Here is a 22,469-nt window from a genome sequence, read left to right as displayed (position 1 = left end):
GACCTTTACAGAAACCCTTTATTAAGAAACTCTTGACACTTCCTGAAAGGTCTGTGGCCTCCCCTCCCAAGATTAGAGCCATAGTCAGCATGCTGGCTACTAGAGAAACTGTGAGGGAGCAGGTCAAAGTGGAAAGACGGTGGTACAGCTGCCTGAGGTCACATTATACTCAGTCCTTTCTTCAAGGAGCAGGATCCAGAACTCCTTCTCACTAACAAGAGCAAGTCAGAAATTCAGAAATGACAGATCCTTCTAGACTCCACTTTCCATGAGGAGTTTTTTGTCTTCTTGGCCAATTGAGTCATATGGCCAAGGTCCCTGTATTTCCCTGAGGACAGGTGACTTCTTTATAAACTATCCACTCTACTGAAACCCAGCGCTTCTCACTCTAAATGGTGGCATTTTCAACAGTCAGTCTTTGCAGCAATTGTCTTGCTATCTACGTCTACCTCACTTGGCACTGAAGCTGCTAACAGATAAGTAGGTTTGTTCATGCCACCTTCGTGGAGGTAACACCCACACCAGATTCCAAATAAGGCCATTGTGTTTGTGTTCTCCATAGAGTACGTTTAGGTACTGACTGAGATCATGGGAATTAGGTCATCTGTGTGCACACACCCGGTGCACCACTTGCTGGCTGTCTTTGAGGATGTGAGTTTTGACATTGAAATTTCATCCTTTTTCAAAATAATACAAGTACATAATTTTTTAACTTATATGACAGCACACATTTTACTAAAAGAAAATATAGTCCTTTCTCTATCCCACCTTTAATTTCTCCTAACCCAAAACAACCTTTAACTTGACCATTCATTATGTAAATCTATATAAGTAACATTTCTATAGTGTTTTTCATTTGATTCTTCTAGATTTTATTCTAAGCTGACTTCCCATTTGTATAATAAAACCTTAGCCCTCCAACCCTCCTGCTGCCATCAGTCTCTCTTCCTCATTCTTTCATTCTGCCATTCTTCCAAAATAATTTGTGATTCAGCTACTTCATACTGTTTGTATAGTTATCGATCTTAAAACATCGCCCTTGATGGGCTTCATAATACACCACATCTCCTTCCTTGTATGGCTCTCATTTTCCCACTGGGTTACCTTATTGTTGAGTCTCAGATCATTCTAGAGCTGCAAGAGGTTTCTGTGTTTGACGTGTTTAGGTTGAACATACTGAGTTCAGTGTATTATTTGTCTCTATGAAACCTTTTATACAGTCATTGTCCACAGAGGTCTCAAGACTTACAACTTCGTGCTTTCCTGTTTTCCCATGCTTTGTCCTGGACTTCCCTATTCGCCTTGACTCTGAGTTTTGTTCTTGTTGTTGTTTCTTCTTTAACAATATTTTCTGTTTCCTCTTTGCAAAATTCTTATTACATAGATGTTGGTACTTCTATTTTTGTGTGTGTATGATGTGTGGGTGTGTTGATCCATATATATTAGTGATGGGTGGACACATAAGTACTGGCTAGTTTTATGTCAAGTTGATACAAACTAGAGTCATCTGAGAGGAAGGAACAGAAAATTCCTCCCTAAAATCAGGCTGTAGGCAAGCCTGTAGGACGTTTTTTTAGTTAATGATTGATGGGGAAGAGCCCAGCCCATTGTGGATACTGCTACCCTTGGCCAGTTGGTCCTGGATTCTATTATATATTGAGGAAGGGTCTCTCATGTGAATTAGACCTCTCTGACCAGTGTAGTCTAGCTTTATAGTTTGCTGGACAAATCCTATCTTCGCCTCCCAAGCACAGGGATTGCATATGGGCCACCACTCCTGCCTGGCATTCACATGGATGCTGGGTACCCAAACTCTGGTCCTCACACTTTAAGGGAAACACTTCACCCACTGAGCCACCTTTCTTGCCAGCCTGGATGTTTATACTTCTAAATAGATCTTTTAGTGTGTCTTCTCTTTCCTTCGTGTGTGTGTGCATGTGTGTAGTGTAGTGTGGTGTGTATGGGGGGGTGTGGTATGTGGGAGTGTGTGGTGTGTGTGGTGTGGTGTGTGGGTGCGTGGTGTGTGGTGTGGTGTGGTGTGTGTAGTGAGTGTGGTATGTGGGAGTGTGTGGTGTGGGTGTTTGGTGTGTGTGTGGTGTGGTATGTAGGAGTGGGGTGTGGGGGGGGTGTGGTATAGGTGTGGTGGGGGGNGGGGGGGGGGGGGGGGGGGGGGTGTGGTGTGTGTGTTGTGTGTGGTGTGTTATGGGGGTGTGTATGGGGTGTGGGAGTGTGTGGTGGGTGTGGTGTGGGTGTGGTGTATGTGTATGCGAGGGGGGGGGGTCTTTTCTGAGGAATTTCATTTGTTTGAATTTTTTTGACTTCTCTGTTTCTGTTGCCATTTTTCTCGTTGTTGGGAGCACCTCATCTTGCTCCATACATGCATATCTATATGAAGAAAGATGCACATTTTTTAAACTCTGAGGATATTAATTATAAACAATTATAGACCTTTGGAATTTTTTTCTGTTTCCTACATTGCCTTTGTTTCATGTGAGTTCCATTTTATTTTGGCCATGATGGCTTCACGTTAGATGCTTTCTAAAGGCTGCCTTAGCTGTCCGTGCGTGGCCGAGACGGAAACATTGAACGCTGAGAAAGCTGACCAAGGATGGACTGCTCAGTGTGGCCTTCCCTGCGGAGCGATAAAAGCAAGCCCAGCATTTCCACTGGCAGACCCTTACCCTCAAGTCATACCTGTAGCTCTTTTCCCTGCAATGTCTGGACCGCAGACACCTGCAGCAGGAATCTAGCCAAGCTTCACATGCAGATTTACCTTAGAATAATTCAGTATGCTAACTTTCTTGGCAATTGGCCATGTGTTGTTACACCTCTACAGTCTTAACTGTTATTATCTGTCCTCCAGTCTCCTTGCGTCTATGGATCTATATATTTTATTTCTTCCCTGTCATGTTGGGTTCAGAGAAAAGAAGAAATAATTTGCCATATTTTCTAAGCAAGTCATTTAACCTCGCAGTCTAGTTTATTCACCTAAGAGAAGGAAATAAATAGTAGTTTTTACCTCATAAGACTAATATTAAGTTCAAATATCCATTTATGACTAAACACTGGCACACAGTACAGATCAAGAAATAATAGCTCCAGCCAGGCACAGTGGTGTGTGTCCATAATTCCCGCACTTGGAAGACTGAGACAAGGAGGGTCCTGAGCTCAGGTGCTGATGGGATGCATAGCAAGATCCTGTCTCAAAAAAGAAGAGGGGACAGCAATAGAGCTCAGCAGTTAAAAGTGCTTGCCTTGAAGGCCTGATGACCAAATTCAAGTCCTGAATCGCAAAATAGGAGGAGAAAACCAAGAACTGACTCCCAAAGGTTGTCTCCAGAACCTCCGAATGCATGTATGCACTCTCATGTCATAGACACACAATAATAGTAATAATTCTTAAAAGAAATATTAGATCTTTTCTTTGTAATAGTCATAGTAAGTTATAGGTACGTGATGTAATGTCATCTAAATGAGCTGGTTGTATTTGTAAGCATCATTTTCACAGCCAATGAAAAAGGTTAAGAAAAAAATTGCCTTTTCCCTTAAGGCTTTGAGGTAAAATTTAAGGAAATAGGGGAGAAAAAAAGATGACCTTATCAAGATATCAAGATACATTTCTAATGATATTAGTCAAAGCTCGTGTTTTTCATGGAATTGGAAATGAGTTCCAGACCACTAAGCAGTAGAAATCCTGACATTGAAACTGGTTTTTGTTTTGTTTTGTTTTCTAATACAGAGTTTAAACATGAACCCTGGCTGGGCTAGAACTTGCTATGTAGTCCAAGCTGGCCTTGAACTCACAGAGATTCAGCTGTTTCTGCCTCTTGAGTCCTGGGACTAAAGGTGTGCACCACTACACATGGCTTCTTAAATATTTTGAATTTATAATGGTTTTACTAGTTAACTTTTATTTCTCCTCTGTGAACTCAGTGGACTTGAAATAGTTAGCTATAATTAATAAACTCATAGAATCATTTCTTTCATTTTGTCAGCTGACATTAAGAATTTATGGGATGGGGCTGGAGAGATGGCTTAGCGGTTAAGAGCATTGCCTGCTCTTCCAAAGGTCCTGAGTTCAATTCCCAGCAACCACATGGTGGCTCACAACCATCTGTAATGGGGTCTGGTGCCCTCTTCTGGCCTGCATGCAGACAGAATATTGTATACATAATAAATAAATAAATTTTAAAAAAAGAATTTATGGGACGATAAGTGGTCTCTGAGCCATCTCTCCAGCTCTTCCTTGGTATTTCGAAGCCAACAACTAGTCTACACTTTCATCCATTACAAGATTCACACACAGATTAAGTTCTGGACTTGTGCAAATCAGCTAGGTGACTAACAAAATGTGGTGATTGTGACTGTCCTGTCTTACAGCAGGCCTGGCCAGGTGGGGCCCAACAGATCCTGCTTCCTCCAGCCTGGCAGCAGCTGACTGGCGTGGCCACCCACACGTCCGTGCAGCATGCAGCTGTGATTCCTGAGACCATGGCAGGCACTCAGCCACTGGCCGACTGGAGGTGAGCAGTGTTATTGGAATAAGAGTTGTGTCCACCTCTGGCAGAAAATATCATGTGGGCTACGGCCACAGTGTAATGGGTGGTGGTTTAAACAGTATACCAGGAGCCCAGACATTCAGCTCGATTGATTTATAGTTAGCTAGCACGTTCTACCAAAACTCAGTTACATCTTTTAAACCAGACCTGGCTGGGTTTTCTCAGAATTAAGATCCTTTCAGAAAGCAAACATTTGTCACCAGTGAAGGAATACAGAAGAGAGTCCCCAAAGCCCTAAGCAATTCTCAAAAGTGTTCTCATGAAGTTTTGAGACATAGGTGCCTGTCTGTCTGAGCTCCCCAGGGAAAATTTGACAGATGAGTTGTATTTGGAAGGATAAGCTCTAGCGTGTTTGTTAAATGTGCGTCTTCCGTTATCAGCGTGTCTTTTGGAGAAGAGTTCCCCTTCCACAGACCCCAGGGACTCAAGCCGCTGCCTGCCAGCACCCTGCATCTGTTTCCAAAGCTGCCCATGCAGCTCACTGACACCCTCGTGGACACCCTGCTCCGCTGTTCTCATAAGCACTTGTCACTTTCCTCTGGCCCTCATCGCACACCACCACAATGCCCTGCTTGACCAGTACAGAGCCGTATGACAGCCTTCAAATTGTCCCCAGCTCTATGGCCCCTTTGGGCTGTTCCTCCTGCAGAAATTATTCCCTGCTATCCTGTGGTAGCTGTATTACCATCCTGAGGGTCTCCCTAGTTCCTTTTCTGAGCATAGAATTCTTGAGTTGAATGGTAGTATATATTTGAAGTCTTGGCACACAGGCTAAGGCAGAAGAATCACAAGTTTGAGGCCAGCCTGAGTTTCATAGTGAAACTCTGTCTGAATAAGTAAGTAACTCTCAGGAAAAGGTAGGCAGGAGGCTAATATGTCCCCTGACTCATGTCTGCTGTAGCTTTCTCCTTCTCCATGTAAACTACTTTCTGACTACTAACGGGGAGAGAACATGGGCCATCCCATGGCTGCAGTCTGCACTCAGTGGAAGGACTTTCAAACCAGGCAAAACTGGTTTCTCTTCTGGCTCTGCAAGAACTAGGGCGGGTTATTTAACTTTTATGGCCTCAGTTTCCTTTTCAATAAAATGGGGTCATGATGTTTACCTCACAGGGTTGAGGGGTAGAGGGGCGAACACAAAGCACTTGGCTGTCTTTACCATTCAGTGCAGTGGTGCCTGAACATAACAGAATGAATAGGCTTGGCATCTTCCCTTCACCCATTCACGACAGCTCACAGGAGGCGGGATTGCCTTTCTTCAAGCTCATTAGGAGTAGCAGCCAAGTGGAAAGCTATGTGACCTACGGTTGTGTTCCCCTCCCCCTCATTCTCCTGAAAGACACTACCACCACCACATCATATTTTCCTTTGTCCTTCAGCAGTTAGAGCTCAATCTCAGCAATATTCATTCACTTATTCATGCATACTTTCTTATCCTGCCTTCTTCCACCTCTCGTCCATCTCTTAGTTGGTATCCCCCAGTCTCTGCATTTCACTTTGGGTCAAAAGAGCAGCCATAACCACGACCAGAAGACAAAAGAGGAGCGCCAGTGCTGCCCTTGTCTCCAAGAGAAAGGGCCTGCCTGTCTGTGGGGGAGTCAGCAGCAGGGAGAGGCCACCACAGCACTTCCAAAGGCTGTGCACGTGTCTACAAGACTATCAGATTCACTATAAAGTGCTCATCTTTCTTTCTCTTGTTTATCCCTTCAAGTTACAAAGATGGAATTTATATCTTTTTCAAGTTTGAATGAATTCTTTAGCTTTTAATTTTATTGTGTGTTAAATGTGCTTTTATGGACAAATCTTCGAATTAATCATCACCTTAAATGTTTCTGTTGGAAAACAAGGCTTCAAACACCATCCAGCCTAGATGGGAAGACTAAAATGTCACCTATTTCCAGGACGCAGGCTGCCAGCCTATTTCTCTCTGCATGTGTATAGCTGTTATTAATTTTGATTTAATACAAACTCTATACATGTCTAGTCACCCTTCAGTTAATCTAATTGTTCATTCAGCAAGCGTGTAATTAACTGATCAGCTGCTACATGCCTGAGCATTGTGTTAGCTACTGAGGGAATTCAAAAGAACGTTAATGATTCCTAATGCCAGAAACATATGGCTCCCAGTCACCAGTTTGTTTTTCACATTAACTACAATTTCCTCATTAATAAAATAGTATTTCTAAAACATCCTACCTACCTCACAAAGCAGAAGAAAAGAACCCATTTAGGTTGCTATGTAAATTCTGAAATGAAATGGGCATATTAATGCATAGTCACCTGTCCAGGGACTCTAAAGGCTGGAGGGCTGTCCATCCCATCTCTCTAGAACTCAACATTCTTTCCCCTTGGAAGGCCTGCTTCTCATCAACCAGCTTGATTTCTACTTCCTCAGCACAGGACTCCCACTCTGCAGTTCTGGGAAGCCCACGTGCCAACTCACCTGGCAAGGCTCATCTCTTCAGTGAGAGAGAGCTTTTCTCTGGGAAGACGCTTCATCTCATTAAAAGAGCGCAGCTTCTGAAAAACCACTAAGTGGCCTTCTGCTCCCTTTTCTCTTTCAGGAATACACATGCTCATGGAAGCCATTACAATCCCATCATGCAGCAACCTACACTCTTGACTGGACATGTGACCCTTCCAGCAGCCCAGCCCTTAAATGTGGGTGTAGCTCATGTGATGAGGCAACAACCAACCAGCACCACCTCCTCCAGGAAGAGTAAGCAGCACCAGTCATCCGTGAGGTAGGTGCCAAGAGCCTTGGTGGCCAGAACACCAGAAGATTGAAATGCTAAACACTGCTCAGAAGTGGGGATTGCTGGTCACTACCCTGGCACGGGTAGAGAGCAGCTCTTCCTACAAGAGCTGGGGAAACACCTTACAGTCCACAGAACATTCCAGAGCCTGCACAGAGTGGGCTCTGTGCACATGCAACCCTGCCTCTTGACTCTCCCTGGTTTCTGTCCCCCTGACTCTCCATGGTGGAGGCCTGAAGCCATGGTGTGCCTGATGTCTGGAGTGCTTCAGTCCTTTCTTAAAGAACAAGTAGTAAATCACAGCAAGGAAGACTTCATTTGAGACCATGGGTCCAGACGCTGCAGTGGAGGAAGAAGAGGGCTCAGCTCTGCACTTAGCATGGGCAAGGAGGTAGTGTCTAGATCATGTAGGGGAAACAATGTTTAGGAGACAACAGAAATTGGAAGATTGTGGCGTAATCATCCTAACAAGATTCTCTCTCGTTTTTTTTAATTTATTTAATTTTTTTATACCAATCCGTTCCCCCTCCCTCCTCTCCTCCCACTCTCCCACCTTACCCCACCCCCACCCCACCCCCCATTCATTCCCCAGAGAGGTTAAGGGCCTCCCCTGGGAAGTAACTAAGTCTGTCCCAACACCTCATTGAGTTTAGACCAAGGCCCTCTCCCACCCCACCCCCATCCGAGCCTAAGCTGAGCAAGGTATCCCTCCATAGAGAATGGGCTCCACAGAGTCAGTTCATGCATCAGAGTTAGATCCTCTAACAGGATTCTGTGATGGTGATTAGCTGTCATCCAAGGGACAGCGGAGGATGAGGAATCTGATCATATATCAAGAGAATGAGGAGGGCCTCTGGTTGAAATGAACTAGCAAGGCTCTTAGCTGAAACTAGACTATCAGAAGGGCACAGCTGAGCCTATGAGGAGGTTCAAAGTCTAACTGAAGTTGGCCACACAATCTCTGTCATCTTTTCTAGAAACAACAAGCCTCTGAGTTTCCATTTGAGTACAAATTACCAAGATATCTTTTTCAAAAACATTAGAGAAATGCACTTTCATTGAGATTTAAGGTCAGAAATATAACTCATAACTTAAAAATAAGCTGTTTAGCTAACAAGTTAGATCTAGATCATGAAACTACAGAATGCCTCCCACATGAACACATTTGGCTGATGGCTTAAATATAACTTTGGTGACTCCCAGATGCTTAGCAGTGGATGGCTACTCCTTCCCATTCCTCTAAACTTGTACCCCTTCAGCACTGACACAAGGCTGTGTTTATGTCACTGTGTTGAAGGCAAACGCAGATAAATCAGCAGTACCAGGGGCTGGGCCATGGAGAAGGGAGTTCTTGGGAAGGAGCCTGAAGGGAAGGTAGTAAAAGAAGTTCCACATCTGGGTTGTAGGTGTGGTTTGTAACTATAGATTAGTCAGTAACTCATCAAAGACTTCAGAAAGAGTGTTAGTGTATATAGTATCAGCTATAGAGTTCAATAAGCCTGACTTTTAAACAGAGGTTTCTAGGCTCCACTCTAAAAACAAACAGCAAGAGCAAAGCCCACCACCTATAGCTGGTCAAGTAGATTTAGGTCATGCAAACGCAGAATTGCTCCCACAGTGTCCCATGGTTTAGATGCCCATCTTTGTTCATTTGGGATGGATTGAGCAAAACAAATTGGTGACAGAAAAAAAATCTAGTTGTTCTAATTTGCCTTTCTGTTTCTGTAATAAAAACTCGGGACAAAAACAACTTGGGAAGGAAAGAGTTTATTTCATCTTACAGGTTATAGCCCATCATCCAGGAAAGGTAAGGCTGGAGCTAAAAGTAGAGCTATGGATGGGCACTGCTTGCTGACTTGCTCCCAAATTCATGCTTAACTACCTTTCTTATACAGTGCACAGGGATGGTAGCACCCACACTGAGCTGGGCCTTCTTAAATCAATTAACAGTTAAGAAAAATTCACCACAAGCATGCCGCAGGCCAATCTGATGGACACAGTTTTTCTGAGGTTTCTCTTTGCTGGTGTGTCAAGTCTACCCATCATATTAGTGAATTTTCTCTCTCCCCCCCTCCCTCTCTCCCTCTTTCCCTCTCTTCCTCCCTTCTCCTCCTCCTCCTTCTCTTCCTCCTCCTTCTTCTTCATCTTCTGTCTCTTCTTCCTCCTCCTCATATAGCCAGGTGCCAGAAGCTAGATCTGTCTCCTTCATTCTTATTCAAAAATTAATTCAAGGACTGACTTCCCTCTAGCTGGTATCCTTCTTCATAATCCATTGTTAGGGTATTTCTGATAACACAAGGAAATTCTGCTTATATCAGTGGTAGCTCCGCAGAATGCTTTTGTGTGGCAGCTCTATGACAGCATGCCAATGTCATCAGAGGCAACAGAAACCACTGCTTTGGTCTCTATGCTCCATCAGACTAGGACAGGTGCCGTACTAGAATACTGATCACACAGAACTGAGCTTAGCATTCTTGTGACCACCTTGTCAGGACCCTTGGCCCTACAACCAATTCAGCAAATCCTTCCCTGTCTTCTCACCACCCAGCTTTTTCAGGTGAACACAGTGCTTATGCAGGTCAGAATCCAAATAGTTGCAAATCGTCTCCTCAAGTGTTTGTTATTATGGTTTATGAGATAGTGTCTCACTTTGAAACTCTGACTGGCCTAGAACTCACTATGTAGATGAGTCCTGGCTTCAGATTTACAGATATCCACCTGCCTCTGCCTCCTGAGTGCTGGAAGATCAGTCTACAGCAAAACTGTGAGAAACTACACAGACGGCCCTCCCTGTGTCGTAATGCGGCAGACATGCTTTTTCCTGTAGCAATGCCAGTCGACATACTGTAAGTGCTGAAACCGTACAAGCTATAGCACACATAACAGAGTAAAAGGAGCAGTCAGCCAGAAGGCCGTACTACCTGCTCCAGAGAGGACTTTACAAATGCAGCTGAAGCCAGCTATGGACAAAATCAAGTTCTCCTTTATTAAACTATTTTCATCTTATTTCTCTCTCTTCACTTAGAGGTACTAGACTCTCTAAGGACATAGTAGGCTCAAAGATTTATTCTCTTTTGACTTTGGTCTTCACTGCATAGATTCTAAAAGGATCAACAAAGGATTTGATAGGAAGAAAAAAAGGTAATTGTTCCCTAAAGTTACCAGAACTAATATAGAATCAATCAATCTAAATTAAAAGGCCCTTTTGGTGGGCTAGAGAGAAGGCTCACCAATTGAGAGCACTGACTGTTCTAGAGCACTCAGGGTTGAGTCCCAGAGCTCCCGTGGCAGCTCACAACCATCTGTAACTCCAGTCCCTGGGGATCTGATACCCTGACCTCCTAGGGCATCAGCATACATATACATACATGCAGGAAAAACACTCGTTCACATGAATTAATAAATAAATGTAAAACTAATAAATAATTTTAAAAGACTTAGAAGTATATTACAGTAGTTGAATTTGGCTTATCCATAATTTTTTAAAGTGCCTATTAAAGCATACCTTCTTCCTCTTTCATTTATTCCGAGTTTTTTATTACAATTAAAATTAATTAATAAGCCTCCCATGAGGCTCAGGTCAAAATCCAAAAGGGTTTTGTTTTCCATTGTACACAAATCTGAATAACCATAGCTTTTCCCAGAAGAGAAAGAAGGGCAAGGCGAGCCAAGGGGCTGGGAGATCATTCCATCTGTAAATACTTGCCACACAAGCACCAAGACCTAAGTTTAGTCCCTAAACCCTGCATAAAAAGGCTGATCATGGCAGTGTAACCTGTAATCCAAGTGCTGGGGGAAGAGGTCAGAGACAGGCCAGTCCTCAGGAACTTAGGCAACCACTAAATTGGTGAGTTCTGGTCAGGCGGAGGCCTTGTCTCCAAACAAGCTGGAAAGCTCCTGAGGAACATGCCCTGAGACTGACCTGGTGTACACACTTACACACACCCACAGCCGAGACTGTGTCCTTTAGCTAAAGCATCTGTGAGAACCTGGGTTCAGTTCCCAGCATGGGCAGGGGACGGGGGTGGGCAGTTAAATAATAAATCAGCCGTCAGCAAGGAAACCACAACCTTGTGTGGCAAACACCATTTTTTTCATCGCTCCTAAAACAAGAATCATGAACCACTGAGAGAGGATTAGATGAAGCCAAAAGCTGCGTTAATCCTGAAGGTTATCTTATGCAGCCATGTTGGATGAGGTAGCTAAAATCAGGACAACTGCCCCTAGAAAACCAGCTCTCAAGACAAGAGCCCAGAGAAGGCCCTGTTGAGGTCCCTTGGTGACTGACTCTAGAGAGAGGCACCACATGTTCTGTACAGATGGGGGCCAATTGGTCTGGGACTCAGACTTTTTCTGTGGAGATTTGGTAAGTCTGGTGTTTGATGAAAGTTGGACCCACTTGGATGGAGATACAGGGCCTGAGTTGTCTCTGTAAGCATGTGTTATTTTGTCGTTACAGAAATGTCTCCACCTGTGAGGTGACCTCTTCACAAGCTACCAGCTCCCCTCAGCGATCCAAGCGTGTCAAGGAGAACACTCCCCCACGGTGTGCCATGGTGCACAACAGCCCAGCCTGCAGCACCTCAGTCACCTGTGGGTGGGGTGATGTGGCCTCCAGCACCACAAGGGAGCGACAGCGACAGACGATTGTCATCCCTGACACCCCCAGCCCCACCGTCAGTGTCATCACCATCAGCAGCGACACAGATGAGGAGGAAGAGCAGAAACACGCCCCCACCAGGTGAGGCTGTGCCTGCAGACTCTGGGGAGAGAGCAGAGGCATGCACTGTGCTGTACGGAGCTGAGCCACTCCATGAAGCTTGATTATTTCCTGCTGACCCTCACCTTCTCATTTTTCCATGTTCTTAGATCCACAATTATTTCATAAGAGTGACAAGCAAGTTTGCCATAGTTGTTCAAAACCAAAATAACTTTGAGTGAGTTTGACCTTAAAGAATAGTTATAGTCCCTAAACATTTGGGAACATGAGTCTATAAAAATTGGGCCCCTAATCTCAGTCTATTTTAACACTTATAAGCTTAAAAAATGTTGCCTCAGGCTATTGAATTTATTCCCAGTTGGTCAAGATATCTCTCTAACATTGCCTTGACTTACTCAGAATTTGAAGTAATTGTCCAATTAATCAGAAATTTCCCTGTGTCTGACTAACCCAATTCTTTAAACTGCCAGTTGGCTCTTCACCCAGAGAGCATTACTGTTTATTCCAAAGTAACCATAGTTCATTTTACTCTGTATGTGCTTCCTGGGTGGAGGGAAGAAATATTTATTGCATTTGCAAGACTGTTAACCTGGCACCAGAGCCTCTTTTCTGCACTTAGCAACCAAACCCCAGTAACGTGTGCCTTCTTCTTGAGCTGCCTGCTCAGGTGGCTCCGATGGATGTCCGCTAACCTTCTGTGGCCATAGTTTCACAAGCACACCCTGCTGTTACCTTTGCATTAGGATCGAGGCCAGGGAGGGAACCTGCCACCCAAGCCAGAGCTCTCAGTCACCATTGTACTTCCCATGACTGGGTACAAAGTTTCCTGTTCACAATTAGGCTCAAATTATTCATTGCTGATTGGACAGAATGCTGCTAATTATTAATCATAATGTTTTTGATTAGATAGTAAATTTCCATGGTTGAAGTCATTACAAAATGTCCATCTAGACTGACTATAGCAGTTCCTACAGGATGCAACACTCCCACCTTCCAGGTGAAGTTTAGTGGTGTGAGTTTTCACTAACATGGTTCGGTGTGATCATTAGTGTGGTTTGATAATACATTGTTGTGTTTCTGTTCCTGCCATTTACTAGGTATCTGAGGGACACAGGGGTGGTGAGCCAGGTACATGTTTTGTGCTCCAGCATTGCTCTACACTCCATCTGCTCATTCCAGGACGGGCCTCACTTTCCTTTGTGATTGTAGCCCCAAACTGACTCAGTCTTCCGTCTTTCCAAACCTGAGAATTCCAAGGACTCGGTCTCCTTACAGAGAGGAAGGTTCTTCCTACCCAAGCCTGGCCCCTGGCTTGAGAAGCCTGTGCATGTGTAGCTCTGGCATAAGAAAAGCTGAGCAGCCTTGAGCACAGCTGGAGAAATGCAAAAGCAATGTAAAGACCTAGCTGTCAACCAGATCACAATGTCATTTTTAAAGGCTGAGATCGGAATTGACAGCAACGCCGAACATGAGGGCCCAGGAGAGGATTGACTAGAGGGTAGAAGGACGGAAAGACGAGTGTTACCTCTCCGCAGCCAGGGCCATTAGGCCATTAGGGCCTAACGCGGAGGGCAGGTAGAACAGAGAACTCTTTCCCTAGGAGGAAACGTAGCTGAAATGTGTGCAGCTTGTGAGAAGGACTCAGAGGCTCGAAGGTGGGCAGCAGCCTATGGCGGGGGACATGGGCAGGAGCAACCACAAACTGAACCCCATGACTTTATACAGTAGCTAAAAGAGGGGGCTGCTAGCCTTCAGGGAGGGAGAACACGTTAGACGCTCTGTTGAGTGGCTGCAGACTGAAGCCACAGAGCCATGGTAAAGGACCACAGCTACCCACTATGGTAACAGGGCTTACAGAGAAAGACGCAGCAGTGATATTTTCTGCAGAGATAAATGATTGTTGCCTTAGAAAATGGTTCAGTACCCATAAGGATAGGAAAGTCTACCTGAAGAAGCAGCAGCCAAAAGCGCTTACTCACAGAGAAACCACTGTGTAATTGGATCACGTAATTGTGGCTATATTTAACAGTGAGAAAGTAAAGGGACTTAGGATACCTTTTTCTGGAAATCATAATTATCATAAAATTTAACACAGTGAATATTTACCAGTCCCATCATTGTTAGATATATGTCTGGAACTCCAAGTGTTTTTGTAAGGCTCTCATGTAATAAACAAGAAGAGACATGTACAAATCATTCTAACACAAAGCGGAGCATCTCTAGAGGAACCAGCCACAAACTCAGGGGAGTTGAGGGAAGAGAGTTGTAGGTTTAAGTGAGGTGAGTGGTGTGGCAGAGCCTCAAAGGTGAGCAGACAGGAGCTTTACAGTAGCAAAGCTTATCCAAGAGGATGCAGAATGTTGGGGACAGTAGATTTGGGCATGAGGTATTTCTTCTTAGATAGAGATAAAGGCTTTTCAGTGGGCATGCATACACAAATACACATACAAATAGTAAACAAACAAATTTAAGGTGTCTTTTTTATACTAATAGCTAAACTAAAAGCTACGTGACATCAGAGGGAGCACTTTGGCCCACAGGCCTTGGCTTCTCATCCTTCTCTCACTAGGGGCAGGTTAAAATAACCCATTGTGTATTTCTGGTTGAGGCCCTAGGACAGAGAGGGCATGGAGACAGAGCAGTAAGGCTAGCTGGACCCTCCTGTCTTATTTCCTTCAACCGGGAAACTGCACGCAAACCTCCCCATGCCCAAAGAAAACCGCTGTTAGCAAATGGGTCCTGGGGAAACCAGGTGGGAGAGTTTGCCTCAGTTTACCTTTCCAGTGTGTGTTGGAACCTCTCTGGGAGGCAGAGGGCTATGTAGCTTAGTGATTAAGACTGCAGATGCTTTGACCTTGGGCAAGCAAGTGACTCAAGCTCTCCTTGTTTGCAGTTCCTTTACCATGTAGTCGCGCTGTGAGGGCTGAAGAAGTAACACGCATACAGCACTTTGGTACTTGGTTATAGATCCAGTGTGTGTTGCCTCATTTGGTCATCAGTGTTGTAATGGGAGAGTGGGTTTGCTTTTGTTTTTTTCACATATAGCATTTACTCTGAAGTCAGGGGGGAGAAAGGAGTCATGGAAAGTTTATTGGAGGAGATGGATTTTGACCTTGCTCTTGAAGGATGAAATTGATTGAGATTAGCAAATAGAAATCAGAACCACATTCCAGAGTGGATCCTACAGGGATGAGGTCAAAGGCTTGCATCTGATCCTCAGGCTATATTTTCTCCTTTGTGGCTCATTTCTATACTTCTTAGCTCCTTATTTCCTTTCATCATTTTAAAATGATGAAAATCATCTATTGCCATGACAACACAATACAGTCGTGAGCTCTTGCTGCTTTGCTTCTTATTCAGAAGTGGTGTCTGTCAAGGCCATTTGAGCAAATATTTCTTATTCCCCTCCTATCGCTGTCTCTCTCGCTTCCATTAACCAGCTCAGAATGGGATTGATAAGCTGTCAATAATAATTAGAGACAACAGTAGAATAAATCCTAGTTGTATGGACATATAGGAGCCTGAAGAACTCACAGTGGCAATCTCAGATGTGTGCTTGGCTTTTCAAGTGAGCCATTTAGCAGCTTCCCATTGTTCTCTAATCTGGATAGTGTATTTACATAGAGCACAGACATTTCTAGCAGTAGACAAGATTAGAAACAGAGCTATCAAACTAATTCACCTTTCCCAAACCTGTCATATATTCATCCAAGATGATACAATATGCTGTGCCGTGTGGTTTTGCTTGTTAGTCATGGGGTTTCCCAGATACAAACAAAGGGATGGGCCTCACGTGGAGTTTGGGGGTTTCCTCTCCCCTCCTCCACGGATAGCACAACACTGACATGCACCGCTCGCTGCCCGCCTGATTCCTGTCGTGAAGCTTCCAGCTCCCACAGGACTCTGCCCAGAAAGCCTTCCTTCAGTGGCAGTGTGCTGATTCATGAGGTAGTTCACTGTGCCTTCAGAAAGTTCCAGGGACTGCAAAGAATTTAGCTGCATTAAGCTGGAGATTCTTTGGAATCTGCAAATCTTGAGGTATAGGTTCCAAATGGGCACAATTTGGATTGTGTTTGAGTTGAGATTAGCCAAAGTCAGTATCATTTGCTTCACTTGCCCCCTTTCTAAATAACTGAAGGCCTGAGGAAGGGAGGCTCAGCAAGAAGTGACCAGGACCGCACGTATGTGTAAGGTCCTCTCACTGAAGAGATTTGGCTCCTCTTGACAGGAACAGTGGACTGGATTTATCTTGACTGTCTTTCATAGTAAATCTTTGAGGGATATTCAGAACGGGCCCTTTCATACTGCAAATAATCTCTCCCATTTCCCCTAGTAATTTCAGACTGGGTTGGAGCTGATGAATGGTACAGGGCCATGGTTCCTCAGGGTCCACCTGTAAAGGGACAGCAGACAGAACTAGAATGTCCTTTGCGGGGACGCATTGAGAACCAGCCTCTATCTTTGCACAAGTCCACCGCCTATAGATCATGCCCCTGCAGCAGAACATATCCCCATTTCAGGAAATGGTAAGTAACTGTGTTTGGGTTATTTAATCAAGTACAAGTGATGGTGACCGAAGCCCTAAGTTGGGAACAGAACAGCATGCCTCCTGCATCCCCTTGGGAACTTGCCTGGAGAGAATCCTTGGTTCCATCCCTGGTTGTGGGAGCATTTTGTACCTATGCTGGTAGGAAGGAGACCCCAAAACAGGACAACAGTGTCCTGCTCAGGACCAGCAGCCTCCATTGGCCACTCCCACCACAGGAAAGAGTAGCAGGTCCTCGTCCCGCTGTCCCCCTCAGCTCTCCGGGGACAGGGACCTCTTCCCAAGCACTCACTTTGTAGTTCTTGCAAGAGATCTCGGTTACTTGTGGCCCTGAGATCTGCTGAGCACTGCTGCTAGAGGGCCCAAGGCTATGTCCTGTGAACTTTTTGCTGTGGATAAGCCCATGGGCTTTTTAAAGTTAGAAAACCCATATACTATACAATTCACCCATTCACTGCACACAATTCACTGGGAGATTGCACATTTGTTTTTTAGATTATGGTAAAATATGAAATTTTCCATTTTAATCATTCGGGGACACTGTCACCATTATCTATTTCTAAAACTGTCATTCCAGCCCAATATTCTATACCCATTAAATAATTTGACATTTTTCTCTACTTACCCCGCAGACCTCTATCCGTAATCTATTTCATTTTTGTATGAGTTTGCCTATTTTAGATATTTTGTGTGTTGAATCATGCAAAAATTGTTTCTGGCTTATCTTATGAGATACTTCCAGAGCTCATCAATGTTGTAATACATATCAGGGCTTCACTCAAGTTGGAGAGATGGTTGAATAGTTAAGAACACATACTGCCCTCCAGTGGACCTACATTCTCTTCCCAGAACCTACATGAGGATGCTCACAACCTCCTGTAAGCCCCGTTTGAGGGCATCCTGACACCTTCTATGGGTACCTGCACACACATACACACACACAACTAAGAACAAGAAAAATACTTAAAAAAAAAAAAGGACTTTACTTTTTGCTCAACCTTTTGACTGACGAGAATTCCATGGTATAGGTATGCAAGGCTTCGTTTATCCGCTCGCGCATTGACCAGTGCTTCCGTTGTTCTCTCTTGGGTGTTGTGAACAGCGCTGCTGTGGCCATTGAGCTAAGAATCATTGTTTGAGTCCCATCTCCATGTCCTGGGATAACATGCCTAGGGCTGGAATTGCTATGGTAACTCTGTGTTGGGCTTTTTTAAAATGCACGTGGACCTAAACCATTACAAGTGAGGAAAGGGGGTCTTCGTTAGTTAAAATGCACCTGGTTCTGTCTGTTAATGTGAAGAGCTGCAAATGTGTGTGACCAGTTCATTGCTCGCCTTCCTTTGGGTTCTTAACAGTTATCATCTGGAAGACCCATGTGACAGTTAATCATGACGGCTTTGTGACTCCCTGATTCTAACTGGTTATTTTAAAGCTTTTACTGTTTGACTCGTCACGTTGTTATGCGGTCTCCCACTGAGCTTTTCATCTGCTTGAGGACAGAGGCATGTTTCTGTTTCTTTGTGCAGCTATTCCCTGTGGCACTGACTGTGTAGATCTCCAAGATTCCAAACCAATGACATGTCATTTCTTTCCCCTCAATCTTCTGGCTCAGCACAGACTAGAGAAGAACTTCTTCAGCAAGCCCTTTCCTCATAACCTTGTGCCTGATAAGGTTTTGTGCAGCGCTTGCTTTCCCGTGTTATCTCGGGTAGCACAGCCGATGAGAGCACACGTGGGATAGCCTTTCTCCTCAAGGCTTGGAGCGCACTCAGGAGGCAGTCTGGGCTGCACAGTGGAAACCAGCCTTTAAAAAGGCTCGAGACAGGGCCTGCCCAGGTCTAAGCAGATGGGCCCCAGCACCGAAAGGGAAGTAGACACAAGCCCCCCTCCCAAACTCAGAAGCTATTTCCAATTCTGAGTGACAACCACTCAGAAGAAGAATTAATTCTCAGCGGAGTCTCACTGGGGATATAAACCACACTTACGGACAGAATCCATGCCCAGCACTAGATGGCCAACTTTAAACAAACTCAGCGGTATTTCTAGAGGACTTTTGTCTCGGTGGTTTGTCTAGGCTTTTTTTTTTTTTAAACCTTACAAGTCTTTCTAATTTATTATGGTTTTTAATTTTGTATTTTTGTGGGATTTCTAGAGGGGGGGGGCCATATCTCTGTATCTATATGCGTTTCTGTGTGTGTATGTGTGTTTGTGTGTATGTTTTGGCTCTTTTTTCTGCTTTTTTTGTTTTATTCAGATTTGTTTGGTTGGTTTGGTTTTGGTTTTGTTTTTTAGTTGCCTAATGAGGGAGAGGAAGAAAAGGTGTGGATTTGGTTGGGTAAAGGGGTAGGGAGGATCTGAAAGAAGTTGGGGGGAGGAAAAACTGATCAAAATATATTATATGAAAAAAAAATCTATTTTAAATAAAAATTAAAATTATTTTAAGAAGATTTGAGATTAAAAATGTTTCAGATTTTAAATTTTCCCATGTGCATAACCTCTAAATGAAATTTTATTTTTATTATGTCTGCTTTTTGACCACAGCCTGTCATATCAGATCAGACATGGGATTTCCCAATTGTGATATCATGTCAAAACTCAAACATTTTTAGATTTGGGAGGATTTATAATTTGGGACTAGGGAATCTCATCCTATATAATAATAACAATAGCTGACCTGATGAACTACTTACATGTAGTACTCCTGTCTCACCAGTCCCAAGAACAGCCTGACATAGGTTCTTTTGTTACCCATATCATTGCTGTGCAGACATCTAAATCCCTCTAAGATTGATGCTTCCCAGGGCCCTGTCGCCAGCACAGACTGAAGTTAAACATGACTGGAAGCCCATGTTCTAACCCACAATCCTGCTAGGGACCTCCTGTTCTAAGCAAAGAAAGAATAGGGATAGGCCACGAGAGGAATGGTCCAGCACTGGCGTCACTGTGCTGGGTATCAGGAGTGGGCAGGTCCCCCAGAGTCTTCACCCACTGCCTGTCCAACCTCTGTAGGTCTGCAGCCCTGTTGACCTTCTACTAGCCTTCTGCCTTGTTGCCCACTTCCCTACTCTCCCTCAAGTGATAAAAACTCATCTTGGAAAAAACCTGTCCTGAGTTTGTGGCATTATTCAAGACTCCTGAGGTAGGAGGGTCTTTGGGAACCCTATCAGATTCTATAAATACCAGCCTTTTCTCATATCAGATTAGCTGGAAAGTGGCCATCTTGTCTAGGCAATTGTTATTTCTTAAAAATAACTGATCAGTGTACAAAAATAGATGAACATCCATTTTTAAAACCTTGCCTGATACGCAGTAAGTTGCACATCTGTCACCCAAGCAGCCTCTCACCAAGCCACAGGCAGATGGAATTGGTTCTCAGAGAAGCCACAGGAGCATAGAGCTCTGTGAAAAGCAAGTGCTGGCCAAGAGCCACCCTAGGCAGCTAAAGTCCCAGCGATCCACTCCCTAGTGCATTCGCACACAGGAGACTTGCCTTTACAGCACAGGACAGTGCTGTCTCCTGACCTTGGCCTAGAGTATGGGAACTCTGCAGGAGGGCCAGGCCATCCCTAAAATTAGCTACCCAGGGGTCCTAGGTGGCCTGAACACAATCACCCAAATTCAACTCAATTTCTGTTTCTCAGTTTCTGAATGACGATGCTACGGTCTTCAGAGCCTCACTCGGTCTGTCCCTCCACCAGCTGCCTGGATCGCTGGACCCCTCTTCCCTTCCTGCTTACGCTCTGCTGATTCTCACAGGCCCAGAGCCCAGACTCAGGGCCATTTCCTTTCCAAGCTGGTCCTCTGCCTGCCAGGTTCATTCGGGTTGTTTCCTTGCTCAGACAAATTCCAGTTCTAGGGGTTGCCACCAAACTCTTGAATTTATCTCATGGGGACAGCCCAGGTCCGTCTGTGATTGTCTCACTCAGCGTCAGCGTGCCTAGGGCCAGGCCCAGCCCTGCTCTGCCTGCCTTCCCATGTGCTCTGGCGCTGGGTGTCTCACCTCACGCCAGCCACAGTTCTAACTTCTCCCTTTAACTTTGCAGCACGGTCTCCAAGCAGAGGAAAAATGTCATCAGCTGTGTCACAGTCCATGATTCTCCCTACTCTGACTCCTCCAGCAACACCAGCCCCTACTCGGTGCAGCAGCGCACAGGGCACAATGGCACCAACACCTTGGACACTAAGGGGGGCCTGGAGAAGCACTGCACCGGCAACCCCCGCACCATCATCGTACCCCCACTGAAGACCCAGGCCAGTGAAGTGTTGGTAGACTGTGACAGCCTAGGGCCAGGTAAGCTGGGGCCTCAGCAAGCCTAGCATTCCCTGCTTTTCTCGCTTTCTGCTGTTAGAATTGCTAGTACTAGTGAAACAGAAAGTACTGAATTATTTCAGATCATCTATATTGTACACATGGTTTTGTTCAAGCAGCCACAGTGGGACCCTGTCTGTATCATAGAATATCACCATATCCCATAGAGAATATTTTCCTTTTGACCTTCTGAAAGCTTGACTGTCCTCATGGTGGCTCTGCATCTATTATGGTTGAGGAATAAACAATGAAAGCGCCCAGGTTCCTGTCAGCTGGTTTAGGGGCCCTGTGGTAGAGCAGGTGTCCTGTGGAGGGAGCACTTCCTCTGAGCTTCCATATGGGGGTCAAGGACCTTTAGTAGGACTTTTCCTTAGGCACAGAGATGTGAGCTAAGTGCATTTCTCTCGGCTTTGTTTAAAGAATTACCATCCCACAAGACTTGTTCTGAATATCGAGCCCTGGCAGGAAGCTGGTGAGCAGAGCCTTCGAAATCAGTTCCGTGGTTCACTTTGGTTTCACTCAACAACATCTCTTCAGTATTTCCTTCACTTGGGTTCACATAGAAGAATTGGGGGGCTAAGCCTGAGTCTGCCTGTCCTTCTGCCACCTGCTGTCATGGACCACTGTCAGGCCAGGGAGCATCTTCATGTCAGGAAGGGACACGCCGTTAAGCTTTGTTAAACATTAAAGCTGTTGTTACTTGGTGGAGACCGTCTGTCCATCACTGCAACATGGCAACAGGAAACACCTGAGGTTACCCTGGAAGATTCTTCTTTGTTGGTTACAACTTGCCAGGCTGAGAAGATACAGGCTGCTGAGATCTGCCACTCAAGGTGCAGAGTAGAATTCAAGATGAGATCTCTAGGGGTTTTTCTAGTCTCCTTATATAGCCAGCCTGAAATACTATCCCAGTGACACAGCAAGCCTGTGACCAGCCCCCCTTTCTTACACCAAGAACTCTGCCTGAAAGGAAATGGAAACTGGCTTGGGCTTCTTTCTCCCTCACCATCTGACTGGGGGTGACCCATGTTTGGTGTGCTCACAGGCCTCCATGACCCTGGCTACCTTCTTCAGAAGACAGGTTCATTAAGTACATCTGCCTGGCACCCTGCCACTGCTGCTCATTTTTGTATCCTAACTGTTCCACAGTCTGTGTGTTGATGCTAGTTACAAAGTCCGTGATCTAGGGTGAGAAGCAGTGTGGGGCCCACGAGAGGCTGCTGAGCTGCTCACTAAGGGGATGGCACCCGGAGTCCCACAAGGACTCTAATAGAACTGGTCTTCATGAAAGCTCTACAGCTACTATGATTTCCAAACTAAGGAACTGGAAGAGCACACAGAGGCTCTCAGACTAGCCCAGGGCCGTGCAGCTGGCCTCTCGGGATCTGTTGCTAAAGCTTGGCTGTGCTCTAAGCATATTTGTGTGCACACACTGATTGAATGAGGATCTGTTCCCTCAGCCACAGAACCTACATTAGGATGGTGATGACCCCTTGCCACCTCATTCACCTCTGCAAAGGAAATCACTGTCTGAATCTCTTGACCCCTTCCCCTTCAGGTCCTTTCTGCATCCAGGGCT

General features: G+C 45.0%; 1 protein-coding gene across 5 annotated transcripts in view; it reads left to right on the top strand.

Moving 5' to 3' along the window:
* Positions 1-22,469, top strand: part of Hipk2 (homeodomain interacting protein kinase 2) — a 193,168-nt gene that overhangs the window by 156,203 nt on the left and 14,496 nt on the right. For 3 of the 5 annotated variants that reach the window (XM_050147931.1, XM_050147928.1, XM_050147930.1), the window contains exons 10-13: positions 4,381-4,523; positions 7,124-7,303; positions 11,775-12,056; positions 20,625-20,872. In XM_050147931.1, the coding sequence (XP_050003888.1) occupies positions 4,381-4,523; positions 7,124-7,303; positions 11,775-12,056; positions 20,625-20,872 (853 nt within the window). The remainder of the gene's footprint in view (positions 1-4,380; positions 4,524-7,123; positions 7,304-11,774; positions 12,057-20,624; positions 20,873-22,469) is intronic. The other 2 variants (XM_050147932.1, XM_050147929.1) reach the window with 1 other exon arrangement.

The sequence above is a fragment of the Alexandromys fortis genome, unplaced genomic scaffold (assembly GCF_014885135.2).
Source record: "Alexandromys fortis isolate MF-2015 unplaced genomic scaffold, M_Fortis_MF-2015_v1.1 scaffold_57, whole genome shotgun sequence".
NCBI lineage: Eukaryota > Metazoa > Chordata > Mammalia > Rodentia > Cricetidae > Alexandromys > Alexandromys fortis.
Note: the sequence above shows the minus strand (reverse complement) of the source record. Positions and strands in the feature narration are given on the sequence as shown.